The sequence below is a fragment of the Podarcis liolepis genome, assembly GCF_965112155.1.
Source record: "Podarcis liolepis genome assembly, chromosome: 15".
NCBI lineage: Eukaryota > Metazoa > Chordata > Lepidosauria > Squamata > Lacertidae > Podarcis > Podarcis liolepis.
Window position 1 is genome coordinate 42645864 of NC_139566.1, and position 14396 is coordinate 42660259.

At 39.7% G+C, this 14396-nt stretch overlaps 1 protein-coding gene across 16 annotated transcripts in view; it reads left to right on the top strand.

Annotated features, from left to right (window-relative positions):
- Window positions 1–14396, top strand: part of MPHOSPH9 (M-phase phosphoprotein 9) — a 44768-nt gene that overhangs the window by 16547 nt on the left and 13825 nt on the right. For all 16 annotated transcript variants that reach the window (XM_083476408.1, XM_083476407.1, XM_083476412.1 and 13 more), the window contains 10 exons: window positions 505–628; window positions 1236–1329; window positions 3198–3301; window positions 6532–6654; window positions 7302–7744; window positions 9956–10111; window positions 10646–10733; window positions 11896–12111; window positions 12975–13022; window positions 13806–13870. In XM_083476408.1, the coding sequence (XP_083332534.1) occupies window positions 505–628; window positions 1236–1329; window positions 3198–3301; window positions 6532–6654; window positions 7302–7744; window positions 9956–10111; window positions 10646–10733; window positions 11896–12111; window positions 12975–13022; window positions 13806–13870 (1461 nt within the window). The remainder of the gene's footprint in view (window positions 1–504; window positions 629–1235; window positions 1330–3197; window positions 3302–6531; window positions 6655–7301; window positions 7745–9955; window positions 10112–10645; window positions 10734–11895; window positions 12112–12974; window positions 13023–13805; window positions 13871–14396) is intronic.

Here is a 14396-nt window from a genome sequence, read left to right on the forward strand (position 1 = left end):
CAGCAGACCCCCCCTTGTGACATATTGCTTTTGCTCCCTTTAGTTGGGGTTGCTACATGGCATGGAATACTATTTTTATTCAAGAAACAAAAATCCAAAGCCTCCCTTTGTTAAGGTGGAGCTAGTCATTTGTACTTTGGATCTGACCATTGTTTTCTTGAGTCTTTTTACTCATATTCTGCAAGTTCTGTAAGTGTTTCAGTACGGTTAGTTCTTTACAGTTGCCCAGAAATTTGAGCTACTGCAGGGTTTGAGTTGCATCATCTCTTCATTTTGGCACAGATCTTACTTTAAATAAATTACAGGATGTCCTGTTGTAGACTCCAGGGAACAATTGCTTTCTTGCCAATATTATTTGTTGAAAACCATTCGGGGGGGGGGGGTTTGTCCAGTCTCCCCTGCATAGGCCATAGTACCTTACAGGCTGTAGCATAAAATAGATCTAAAATAAATGTTGCTGGGGCAAACATGTTTCTTTCTCTTTTTCTATTTCCCTTATTGTAGTAAATCTTTAACATCATGGGCTCAAAAGTTAAAGCAAAACCAGCTGAAAAGAACAAATGTGGAGGAAGGGGATACGCATTCTGTGCAAGTAAAAGAGCACTCAGAGGCTGTAACATTGGAGAATGTAAGTGGACCACCATTCCACCTAAACCCCTTCATTGGAATAGTAAATGTATATAGGATTAAGCTACATTTTCTTTCTGGGATCCAAAGAGCTACATTTAGATGTGGCCAAGTATATGTGCACATGCCCAACAGTAACCTGCTTCCATCAGTTTTTGAACAGCATTGAGGTTCCTCTCCTCACATGTTCCTTATTTCAAACTGGTTTTGAAATCCCCACCACTTTCATGTGACGAGTTACAGTTCACCTGAGCTTCTCTCTAACAAATACAATAGGATTTAATATAATATATGCTCTTAGTGAACATAAGAAGAGTCTCCTGGATCAGGCCAGAGGCCCATCCAGTCTAGCATTCTATTCTCAAGCATGGCTAGCCCTCTCCTCCATGAATTTGTCTAATCCTTGTTTAAAGCCATCACTGCCTCCTGGGAGTGAGGTTATAGACCTCAGCGAAAACTTTGGTTAAATGGCTATAGACAATCGCTTGTAAAATATTTTTTCAATATTTTGTAGTTGATGCTGACTTTTTCTTTTTACTTGATATAATTTATGTAACTTTTTAATTGGTCTATAAATCATTGTGTGTCCCCCTTTTGTGGAATTGTAGACTAATCCTACTGCAGCTGCTCCATCATCATCTTACACTTTTTACCTCAATGAACAAAACGGAAGCCAAATGTCTTTCAGTTCTGGTATTTCAGGTATAGTTAATTGCTTTCTACTTTGCTTTTGTTGTTACTATTTCAAAATTGCAACTAAATGTAAATTGTGTTGTGACTGATTTTGTGTCTGTTTCTCCTTACTTTTGGTGACTCTGTATGTTGCAGTTTGGTAAGATTAAGAACACAGTCCCAAAAATAAACCCTATACCGGGGTTGTCAACCTGCTAGGGGGGCAGTAGGGGGTTCTACAGCACAAGCTGAATCCTCCTTCCATCGAGCACTGGTGGGTGGTAAGGAAATTTTACCATCAAGAAAGATGCATTAGTGGACAGTAAGTACAAAAGGGTTGACTACCCCTGCCCTATACAGTCAGCTTGTAACTTGTGCATGTATAATTTAATAATTTCAACTTTATGCTGTTGATAGCTGGCTGGTTGAAATTGCACAAATTAAAGCACAGATAACAGAGAACATTTTGCTCAGGGTTTTCCTGGGAACTTCCCAGAGCCCTGTAAGCAAGGTGGAGAGAGTGAACGCGTTCTGCCTTACTTAGGAGTGGGAAGAAGGACCTGTTTGGTGTGCTGGCTCTGGAGATAAGGTTGCTTGCATGGGGGCAGTTCCAAGGAGATGGTTTGACTAGACGTGCTTTTGCGTATATGTGCCATCTCTGGAACGTAAGCCCCACACAAGATGCAAGTTGACTGTACCCACTTACCCAGCAGCAAGCACCCTTGAACTAAGTGGGATGTACTTCTGAACAGATATGTATAGGATTGTACTGTAAGGCACTATGCTGCTGTTTTTCTGCTTTTTATAAATATCTATGCGATAAACAATGTTGTTCTGTTGCAAGTCCCCTTGTAAGAGCTTGGCCCTGATTTTGGTTTTAATAATAAAAACTTTACTCCATAAACATTGGGAAAGAAGCATATCTCCTACTATATCTGCAGGGATTGAGATAATTTGGTCCATAGTAACTGTGATTAAGCTAACGTATGACAAATGTATACATATAAATCAGCATAACAGGTTTATGGGGAAATGGGTATTTTTTTGGTAATGTTCTTGAACTTGCAATGATAATGTTCAATCTTATGCTTCTTTCAACTTGCTGTAACAGTATTTCTTTATGCTATTTGTTTTTGGTTTATTTTGTTTATAAATAAAATATACACTGGGTTGTAAAACACCTGAATCCATTGGTTCAAGTCGTATCTTCCAGAGCAGGAGGAAACCAGCTTGTTCCATGTGACAGCCTCTTTACCAGGCTCAACATACACAGTTCCCTCAGCCATTCCTCATAAGGCTTGGTTTCCTGACCCTTCATCATCTTGGTGGCCCTCCTCTGCACACCTTCCAACTAGTAAAACTGGCAAACGACTTTATTTTGCCCCAAGCACAATAAGCTTGGGAGAGTAGGATAAGAGAAAAAACATGAAGAATGCCAATTGTTTTTAAAATTTAATCCTTTTGTTATAGAATTTATGCCCCATTTTCATAGCAAACAGCTATGATGTTGCTTTTCATGTTGCAAATGTGAGTGAAAAGTGCAAGGAGGCCAACTGTTCTTTATTCAGATTCAATGAACTAGTGTTGCTGTTTAAATCAGGATAAGGAAAGACTGATTTAGATGGCGATAATGTTGAAATATGGTTAAGGACAAATATTCTCATTACATTCTCAGCACTAGTTTCCCCAGAGTTCTCTGCAATATTAATACATTATCTTTAGCATTATTTCATGTCAAACCCTATTACTGCTAAAGCTCTGAAGCATAACATTTCAGACATGAGTTTTTCATAATGTTGCGAATTTGCACCCGTAATGTGAAAATCAAAAAAAGTAATGTCAGGCTTCACAGCTCTTTTCTATATAGAAGTAAACTTTGATATATTTCTCCATTTCAGGACTGACATACTGGAAACTTGATGAGAAGGAAACGTACCATACTTTGCCTGAGAACTTCAGAAATGAATTTAGTGCATTTGCAACAAAGATGTCCTCGGACCAGGTATCTTTTGTGTAGTGTTTGCTTTGGTAGTTTAATGGATGCTAGAATGTTTTCCCCCTGTTCAGCCACTGTTGCTGTTTGGATCGGTTGGCAGGTATTTGCCACACAGCCAGTTTATTTAGGGGAGCTGAGAAACTGGCTTTTCTCTCTCCTATTGCTTCAAGGATCTAGGGCATTTGAGAAAGTGGACCGTTGTTCAAGTGGTTGTGGATGGGTGGGTTTGAATTACCTGCTGGCAGTGTTAAGGATTGTTTTCAGTAAGAGACATTTGACTCAGGCCCAAAGGCAGGATAAATACGAAAGACTAGGGCCCTGTGGGACTTGACATCTTTCCGCAAGGCCTGCAAGACAGAGGCGTTTGGCCAAGGCACAGTCTGACCCCCCTCCTTTGGTAATCCTCACAGAACTCTAGCCCAATGGTTGCCATTAATTTGATTTTAAAATGAATTGATTTTAGAATGCTGTGTTACTTTTATTGTTAGCCGCTCTGAGTCCAGCTGGGGAGGGTGGGATATAAATAAAACATTATTATTAAAAAGCAAATGGCTATGGTTCATAATTGGGTTCATTAGCTGTTGATATTTTCTTGGACAGCCTTAATGATGCTGTCTATTTCTAGCAGTTAACACAGGAACAGTTTTTTGTGCTTTCTTAACCACCTCCTGAAACTTTTATTTAGTGTTCATAACTGATAGGTTCTGATAAATGTGAGTAATCATTTTATTATTTTTTACTCAGAACTGTCATAGGAGTTGGAAAATAAAAATGGATATACTTATGTAGAGTGACTAGGGAGGTGAATGAAGGGGAATGAGAGAGGACAACTATCCATGTAGCAACTCGGGAGTGTTGAAAAGGGTGGCAGGGAGCCAATACAGGACAGGAGAAGGCAAGACATGGCCTTAGCAAAAGGGTTTCAAGACCTTCAGGGCTCACTTAAAATGAATATATTGTCTCCAGTCGCTCTTGTGCTAAGCTTCTAATTGTAATTCTTTGCTATAAGTTGGCTGTTGACTGGAATGGATGGGTTCTGAAGTTCTGTTTCATGAGACTTTGATGCACCTTTCTTAAAAACTAAGCAAATCTATAATAAAAAGAGGCAGGAATCATGAAAGAAAATGCTTTCAATTAATTGAATACAGCAGATAATAATAGCTGACCTTTAAAAAATTCTGAAGGCCTTGTCATTTCTGTGATTTACAGTATTATTATGTTTACCTAGATGAATAAATTTCAGTGCTAAGAAAAGAGTCACAATTTCCCTTTTTCCCTTTTCAGCCAGTCATGCCTTGGAACAGTGATTTTCACTTAGCAGTTTGCTTCTGTCATTCTAATCCTGCATATATGGAAAGGGAATAAATAAAAGAAATAGCAGATGTAGGGTGGCTGGTCCATATCAGGACTGGGGTGGGGGTGGAGAGTATTACATCCTTTCTATACCCCCGAGGTCTTATTCCAGATCAGTCTCCCCCTTGCCTCCCATTTACTTCAAGAATTGTATGAATGGCTTTTTAAATTACATGATCAGTGCCTCCTCTGGTTTGGCCCTGTTTAAAGTTATGGTTGCCTCTTCTTGATTTATTATCACTCCTTGTTTTTAAAAATAAACTATACAACAAGTACTTGAGTTGCTGAGCTCTGCTTTCCTTTTGAGCAGAATTTGCTGCACTATCAACCAAAAGCATTATGTACCCTTCTTTTTTAAAAATCAACCCAAATAAAAGAGGAGAAAACTGCTTTTGCTAAAACTGAATGAAATTGGCCTGATCCAGGGATCCTTGACATTTACATATGCTCTGGTTGCCCTACAATTGTTCCATGCCTGTAGCTAGAATTTTTGTAGGGGATTGGGCTGGAGGAATATGAAAGTACCCAGGAGTGGGGCATCGTAAGTCAATACAAAACAAGAGAAACCTGATTGTAGGGAGCCCTTATGTTGTTCTATTGATTGATTGATTGATTGATTGATTGATTACAGCAATCCAAGCAAATCAAAGTATCCTTGCACTTACTGTGCAGAACACTAGGAGGCAGAAGCAGCTTTGTGTCTTACTAAGAATCGAGGTAGACTTCTGCTTTTTCGTACATCTCCATAAATGAAAGGGCTACAGCAGAAGCAGCCAACGTTGTGCCCTTCAGTTGTTGTTGGGATTCCTAGCTCCAGCCCCAGGCAACATGGCCTAATTGTCAGGGATGATGGGAGCTTGTAGTCCAGCAATATCCAGAAGGTGTTATGTGAGCTATTCTTAGGCTATAGGTTTATTCCCTTTATTTATTTATTAAAGTTGACAGTTCCAGGAAAGGTCTTAGAAAATTTCCAAGATTTTATTCAGCTTTTAGAGTATTTTTTAAAATTGCTCACTGATGTTCTTGCTTACCCTGGGCACCTTGAGTGGGAAAGACAGAATATAAACTGAATTAATAATAATAATATTTTTATCATTAATTTACAACAGCCCACCCCTTTTTTGGCTATGTCCTCATAGAATTACTGTGGGCACATACTTTCCCATTTCCCTAAAGTAGGAGGGGCCTACTCATGGCCCTAAAGGTAGGTCATAATCAGAAATAAATAATGGTTTACCTTGAACAAGCAGCATGCTAGGGCCAGCACCTCAATTGTGCCTACTTTGTGTCTCCTTTTATTGCATGAGAAAACAGACTATGAAGTGACTAGCTTAGCATTGTGTACGATCCCTTATTCTTGGTTTGTTAGGAAACTAACTCAAGTGAGCTTTCACACATAACAGTAAGCCAGGCCCTCTGCGGCTTGTTTCCACTCTTTGAAAGGGGAGGAGTAAAGCAGGCATGATTGAGCAGCACGCAATAGTATGCTGCTTGTTCATGGTAAACCAAGATTTATTTCAGACTTGGATTTAGCATCATATGTATCTAGAGCTGTTGGTATGAATGGGCAGGCACATAAAATAGCTGTGTGTGTGTTTAGGTTTGTAACTGATTGTTCTTAAATCTTTTTAATGTAAGTTGCTTTGAGTCACTTTGTGAGAAAAGCACATGACAAATATAACAACAATAAGTTATTAATAATTATTATATTAATAATATAACAATAATACTTTAGAACACACATTGGAACTTGAATTGGCACTACTGTATTCACTTCCCCTTCCCCAAATGTTTAAGTTCACTTTGGCATCTTTGCATTAAATATGATGGGTGTTTGGTATTATTTTAAACAAATCTTAATTCCTTTTTTTTTTTTTTTTTAGTTGTCTTCTGGTGATGAGATGAAGCCATCATCCTTAAAGGAAATTTATCATAAGAAACAAAGGGAATGTAAACAGTTTGTAGACTGGAACCTTTCCCCCTCACAATCAACTCACCCTCCTGAGGTAATTGTTTGTATTTCAGCGCCATATGTTGGATTAGAAGCCTTCCATGCTTCCTCACACTTAAGATTCAAAGATTCATTCTCTCTCTCTCTCTCTCTCCCTCTCTCTCTCTCTCTCGCTTTGTGTGTGTGTGTGTGTGTGTGTGTGTGTGTGTGTGTGTAGGTATATAAAAATATCACCCTTTTCCCTGACAAAACTCATCTGTTCTAGACTCCAAAATATACTGAAGTACTCCCTTGACACAAGCCCAATAATTAGATCTTTGCAAAGTGTATACATACCCCCCCACACACCTGTGCTAATGATCACAAAATCAGATGGTTCTTTGTTCCTTATTAAATCAGGAACACACAACAATGGGGGGGCATTGTCAATAATTTCACCTTCCACACTTAACAAAACATGGCAAAAAAAGAACAGCTTAACTTTCAAGCAGAAGCTGCAAGCTTAAATGCAGCTCACAGATTTAAGTAACTAACATTGTTCTCTCCCCAGCTATGCACATACTATTATGAAATTACAGCTGTAACTTATCTCTTAAAAATTTCAAAAGCTTCCTGTTTTTTATATCAAAATGAAAGCTGCTTCACCAGATAGTTGACCACAGATATTTTTAAATTCTAATCACTGTGATCTTTGTTTCCCAGATCCTGACCCTCGACCCAACATTGCACATGAAACCTGGCCATCAGAATCCAGGACCGCCTCCGTCCTCCTTCTATGGGACACCTGACAGGGTTATGTTTTCTCCAGACTCTATGGCAGATCCTCCTTTTTTCATGCATTCAGACTCCGATTCATTGTCTCACATAAGCACAGTAACATCACCTCTGTCTCCTGGGTCTCCAAAATACACTCTGAGTGCAACAGCTTTGCACAGTGACCCGTGGAATACTTGCATGTTCCAGAATGAAACTAACGCCAGCAGTTCTTGTCGTCCAAGCAGTGAGTTCTTAAACACTGAAGAGGATGACAACTTGACACTCACGCCATCTTCAGCTGCCCACTCCCAGCCTCCATCTGCCAACAATAGTTTGCCGGAATACAATATTTCAGTGACATGCATGGAAGATCCTGTGGTATTCTCCAAGTAAGGCTGATGTCAGTAAGAATGTTGACCTTTAAATAAGCATTGCAATATTCGGTGGTACCTTGGGTTACATACGCTTCAGGTTACATACGCTTCAGGTTACAAACTCTGCTAACCCAGGAATAGTACCTCGGGTAAAGAACTTTGCTTCAGGATGAGAATAGAAATCGTGCTCCGGCGGCGTGGCAGCAGCAGGAGGCCCCATTAGCTAAAGTGGTGCTTCAGGTTAAGAACAGTTTCAGATTATGAACGGACCTCCAGAACGAATTAAGTACTTAACCTGAGGTACCACTGTAATTTGAAACTTCTGCTTACTTTCCTTTCCTGAAGCCTTCCATTGAGTTAAATGAAAATACTAAGCATTATTACAGGCCTGAAAGCAGTCACTTCTGACTGCCTGTGATGAGTTTGAATTGTAGTCAGGTGACCAGGCCACAAAACCTGGCGAAACGTTCTTTAGAGACCAAATATTATAGTAAACATTTGGGGGGGGGGGCTAGAAAGCATGTAGCTTATCTATTTTTCTACATTTATATTCAACTGTTCTTCCATCATGGAACCCCAAGTGGCATACTTGAGGTTCATAGGAGGTCTCATGAAGTCTTTCTGCAAAGTGCTAAAGTCATATGCCTTCAGACCGCACCCGGTAACTTATTCTAAATTTATTTGCAAGGCTTGAGTTTCAGTTTTGTGGAAAGTGGCTAACTTGGATTCAGGCTGGATTATGTCATTTGAGGAGATCTCAGACTAAGGACCAGACTAGACATGATGCCAACAGACCTGCCTGTTTAGAGCACAGGGAAACGTGGACAAAGGGAGCTGAGCTGTGTCCCTTCTGGATACTTGGAACTTAGTTGGGGAGTTAAACTGGGAGGAGATGGGTTAGCACTCTTCATCTGTGCCCTTTTTGCTCTAAACACCACTCCCCTATCTACTTTAAACATGATTGGGCAGACCTGGATTTAAATGAACAAGTCTTCTGCTATCATGTCTGTTTTAACCAATTAAAAAAGCACACCTGCCACCCTGCAGGCAAGCTACACCTTAAAAATATATGTAAGAATGGCTCAGAATGTTCATAATCAAAAGCAGCCTAGGGAACTGCAATTTTGAGTGGAAATTGGAGGTGCACTGCCTTTCCCTCACTGGCTGTCATTCCTCAGAACCCTCACAAGGTATTTTTCCCAATAGTGATTTTCAGATTCCAGTTTTTTCTTAAGTAGCAACCTCCCCGGGCTGTCTCTCAGATTTATTTTTTTATTAGACTATATTTTGCCCCGATTCGCCAAACGTTTGCAGCAAGGGAAGCCCAGTTGAAATGTCTTTTGCTTACAGACTACAAGAAAACTTCAAAATACTTTGTATTGTACTTCAAAGAAGGAAATGCATGTGCTTAAATTGAAAGCTTTGCTACTTAGCAGAAAAAGCAGTATCTGTGCAATTGGAAATACAGACTGTTCTTTTTAGTGAGACTTCCCGTCTCAATTTGTTCAGTGTGTGGAAGGTCCCAGGTTCAGTCTCCAGCATTTCTAGATAGAGCTGGACGAAAGCCCTGTCTAAAATCCTGGAGAGCTGCTTGCAGACAGTGTAGATAATACTGAACTAGATGCACCAGTTGGTCTGACATCTTCCTATGACATGGCAGATTTGCTTTTTATCTAGCAGGACTCTTTATGTGGATCTTATGCATAGGAAAAGGAAAGAAATAAACTCTTGATTTGTGACTACCATTCTTACATGAAAAATCTGAGAACCAGAGACTAGAAATTGAAGCACTTGGTTTCGCTTCATATTGTCATTGGATTGCCCAGATATTCCAGCCGTGGTGCTTAATTTGGAGAGTTAATTCAGAATGTCTGAGCTTGAACGAGACTCTGGCTTGTTTGCCTTGAACAGTAGAGCTTCCCACATGTTCTGCTATATCAAGATGCTTTTTAACTTCTCTCTTTCAAAAAAGACTTGCCATGTACCATGGGGACACTACTGTTCAAGAAACACCCATCAGAGCTTCTGTATTCAGAACTAGTTGTACACATGCCCTGGTATACAAGTGCTTTGGTGGGGAAGATCACTTGGCATCTGTTTGTGGAGGCAAATTTCAGTAGCTGTAGTTCACCATCTGTGGAAAACACGTGTCAGGATGGTCATTTTCTGTCTCTAAAAAATAGTGTTGCAAATGCATTATGACATATTTTTAATCTTAAAAAACAGGATTAGGCAGAATTTGAGAGAAAAACATGCCCGGCATATTGCTGATCTACGAGCTTATTACGATTCAGAAATTCAAAGCTTAAAACAGCAGCTGGAGGCAAGCCATAAACCTCATTCAGAAGACTTTGAGAAGATCAATCAAAATCTTACTGACAGGTAATAGAGCTGCTTGGAACAATGTGCATATTTCTCAGCCCCCCCCCCCCCCGTGTGTCTGTCTCTCTGTCTCTGTCTCTGTCTCCTTTCAAAATTGTTGTTTCCTGGAGCAACTCTTTCTGTATATTGCTTCCTTCACTTTTAAGATCTAGGGCACAGATATTGATGGCTACATGAAAATACATAATGTGGAATCTTTGAGATGCCCGTTAATTAGGGATGAGTTTTAGACAGAGAAAAGAGATAAATGCTGTTATTCACATACAGAATTCCTCTAGCACGAATCTTCAAGGTAACTTGTTTATGCTGCTTAGCTGGAAGTGGAACTATTTCTTCAATGTTTGTTGTACATGCCACTTTTGGAAAGAAGACTATTGTAGCTTTAGAAACTAGATATACAGTGCCTGGGTTCAAATCATTTTCAAATGCAGTTTTGGTCACACTCTCATAGCCTAGTTAGGCAACTCGGCTAAAAAAAACTGAAAAATCTTGTTTTCATTTCTATCATTTTCATGGCTTTATTTTCCTTTTTAGATGTGACCACTTACAGGCAGCACTGGATAAAGCTAATAATCGCATGAGAGCACTTGAAGATAAAAATAGCACTCTGGAAACAGAAGTGGTAAGTGCATGTCATGAGTCAAATTGAGCTCAGTTATATAGAAAGATTACCAAGTGAGACGATACAAGTCTGATCTGTCAGCCCTCTGAGCTGTATGTTTTTCTGCTGGAACTTGGGAGTCCTTATCTGGCACAAGTCAGCAGTTCTTGTAGCAATGCCTCCTTTCCCTGGGGTCTCCTTTATTCCCTACTAGAATCCTAGTTATTAGGTTTGGCTTTAAATAAACAAATAATCAGTCAATCTTGCCTTTCACCAGAAAGCTTCTTATTTGCAATATAAGCACTAAAATATAATTAATAAACCTTAATACAACCCATTATGACTTAAAGTGTGGATAATTTTATAATTTCTAAAGCACTTAATGTTTTTCTGGGTGCTGTATAAAGACTAAAAATGGCCCAGGCCCCAGACTTTCATTCTAAAAGGTTTGATAGAAAAGGAAAGCAATATAGTGGTACCTCGGGTTACAGACGCTTCAGGTTACAGACTCCGCTAACCCAGAAATAGTACCTCAGGTTAAGAACTTTGCTTCAGGATGAGAACAGAAATAGTGCAGTGGTGGCACAGCAGCAGCGGGGAGGCCCCATTAGCTAAAGTAGTACCTCAGGTTAAGAACAGTTTCAGGTTAAGAACGGACCTCCAGAATGAATTAAGTTCTTAACCTGAGGTACCACTGTATGGGGAGAGAAGAGAAGAAACAAGTAGAATGAAAATGCAACTATTTCTTAATGTTCATGTGGAATAGCAACTCAGGAGATTTTCCTGGGAGAGGAACCCAATGGTTGTTGATCCCAGCTGACCCACCATGGCACATAGAGGGAGGACTGCAGCGTCCCCTTGTGGTGCCTGTGAGCTTACATGTGGGAGAAAACAGGGAAACAGCTCTATTGGGCCCTGTGCAAGCTCTCTGCAGACGATGTATCTACCCTCTACTGGATCAGGTCTGTTAGTATGTTGTGTTTATATCCACTGCATGTTACTGATATCTCTCCTAAAGCTTGCAAGCAATAATAAAAACGAGAACATATTTTGTCTGAATCTTATATCTTGTGTCTCAAAACATTATATTCCTTAGCTTTGGTTCTGCTTCTGTTTTCGAAGTAGGCTTCTGTTTTCTGTTTATGTGTGTACCTGTCTGATACTTGGCCTTCTTTTGTTTCAGACAGACTGGAAAGAGCGCTTCTGTGCTGTCAGCAATACCACCAAGGCCTTGCAGGAACGCATTGAAGAAATGCGCACCAGTGGTAAAGAGAAAGATAACACCATCAGCCGCCTGAAGAGGCGGCTTAAAGATCTAGAAGAAGCATTTGAAAAAGCCTACAAGCTCTCAGATAATAAAGATGCCAAGTTAAAGGAAGAAAATAAAATGTTCCAAAATGTAGGTTGGAAAAACAGGGTAACTTAGATGCTTGAAGAAATTCAGCTGAACAATCCATTTGTGAGGTCAAATGAGAGCCCCAATATAATCAAGCAGCTGCTTGAATGAACCTCTAATTGAGATGATATTCCTGGAACTTTGTAATAGGAACCACTTTTTGGACACTGCAGATTTGGCTAGCCCTTAATGGAAATGTCTCCATACTTCAATTGTCTCTACTAAAACAATAGTACCTTTGTGGTATGCTGCTTTTAACAAAGAAATTGTGACTTCTAAAGGCATTTGGGGAAGCATTTTTCTATTCTGTTTAATTCCAGATGGCTAAGTGTTGATATTCAGCAGCTGGGGAGGCAGATCTTTTGGTGTCTCTGCCTACTCAGTTTCTTTTCTGTCTCTAGCAGCTAAATAGATGTGCTGTCTTAGTTCACACTTTGTATTTCTGGTATTTCTAAACTAATTCTAGGTTCCTCCTTGGGGTATTTATTTTTTTAGGACAACTGGGGTAGGCTGAAATTCATCAAAAAGTTGAGGGAATTTGTTTCAATTCTGCTTTGTTGGATATGCCTGATAATGGCGCTGAGTAAAGCTTAGTAGGTTATCTGTATAGCTCTGCAGTTGTTGAAATCTGTAGTCTTAAGGAATTTTCTCTAATGTTAGAGGGGAGCAGATCATTAGTATTCATATTCACCACAAAGGTAACATCCTTGCCTATTTGAACATTTGCTGTTATTTTTAGGAGGGCAGGGTTCTTGTCCAAGCATCTTGATCCTATCCACCCAAAACATTTTCATTCTGTGATTTCTGTTTCAAAGTATAATTACTAACTGAGGGAGGAAAATGTAATTACTTTTATTTCTTTGTAGCTTTTAGGAGAATATGAATCCCTTGGGAAGGAGCATGAAAGAGTAAAGGTGAGAAGCAAATTCACTTTGTACCAAATTTTTATTCTATGGAATTTTCTGTGTATTTAAATAGAGAGGACCAAAAGCTGGAGGGGTTTTGGAGGGCTGAAGTCTTATGCAGGGAAGTCTGTTTGGAAGAAAGCCTTACTGAGTTCAGTGGGATGTACACTCTCTAGATTATTGCCTTAAATTCATAAGGGACATCTTCCAGATGTGCATTGTACTGTCAACAGAAACTGATACATTAAGGAGGGAGGGTGAATTAATATTTTTTACTCCTCAGAATTCAGCCTTTCTGCAAGACATGTTAACTATATCAGAAATGATAACTACCCAGTGGTCACTAATCCAGCCATAAATAGAATTTTTTGTGCACCAAGCTTCTTATTCATTTACCCATATTGTGCAGATTATAGTGTCTCCCAGCTGAGAGAGCAGCAGGGAGCTAGATAGGCCTGCCCTGAAGGTGCTTAGCACCAGAGAATCATTTAGGAAGACAGATTGCTTCAGCAAGTGAACATGGCTGCATGTAGGAAGCCAGAAAGAAAGAAAGGCCCAAGATGATCTGCTGGTCTGCAGCAATCCTGACAGAGTACAAGTATGAAGATTAATTATTGGTAAGGGACAATGAAGTTGAACTTACTCCAGAGGAAGCTCAAGCCAAATTGGATTGATGCCCCTATAAATAGTAGTTACACGTTGTAATCTTTCAAGATTAGTAGAGAGACCAATTCTGTATTTGCTTTACACTTTATGCAAGCTTAGCATGTGACCTTTTCTGCCTCCCTACAGGATACCTTAAACATCACGGAGAACAAATTGTTGGATGCACAAACTCAGATTTCTGATTTGAAAAGGTAAATGTGCCATTTAATCCTGTGTGAGGGGAAATGTTACTTCTTCAAATAATGTAAAAATTTCAAAATCACCTTAACAGATCGGAGAACTGGGCCCAAGCTAACAATGAATTTCAGCAGGGACAAATGTAAGGCAGGAAGAACCAGATGCACAAATATAAGATGGCGAACACTTGGCTTGCCTGTAATACACGTGAAAAGCATCTAGGGGTTTTGGTGGACCACAAGCTTAACATGAGTCAACAGTGTGATGCAGGAGCAAAAAGAGCTAATGCTGTTCTAGGCTGCATCAACAGAAGTATAGTGTCCAGATCAAGGGAAGTAATAGTACCACTCTGTTCTGCCTTAGTCAGACCACACCTGGATAACTCTGCATTTCTGCTTGCCACAATTTAAGAAGGCTATTGAAAAGGTGGAACGTTTACAGAGGAGGGCAACCAAGATCATCAGGGGTCTGGAAACCAAACCTTATGAGGAATTGTTGAGGGAGTTGGATATGTTGAGCCTGGTAAACAGGAAACTGAGG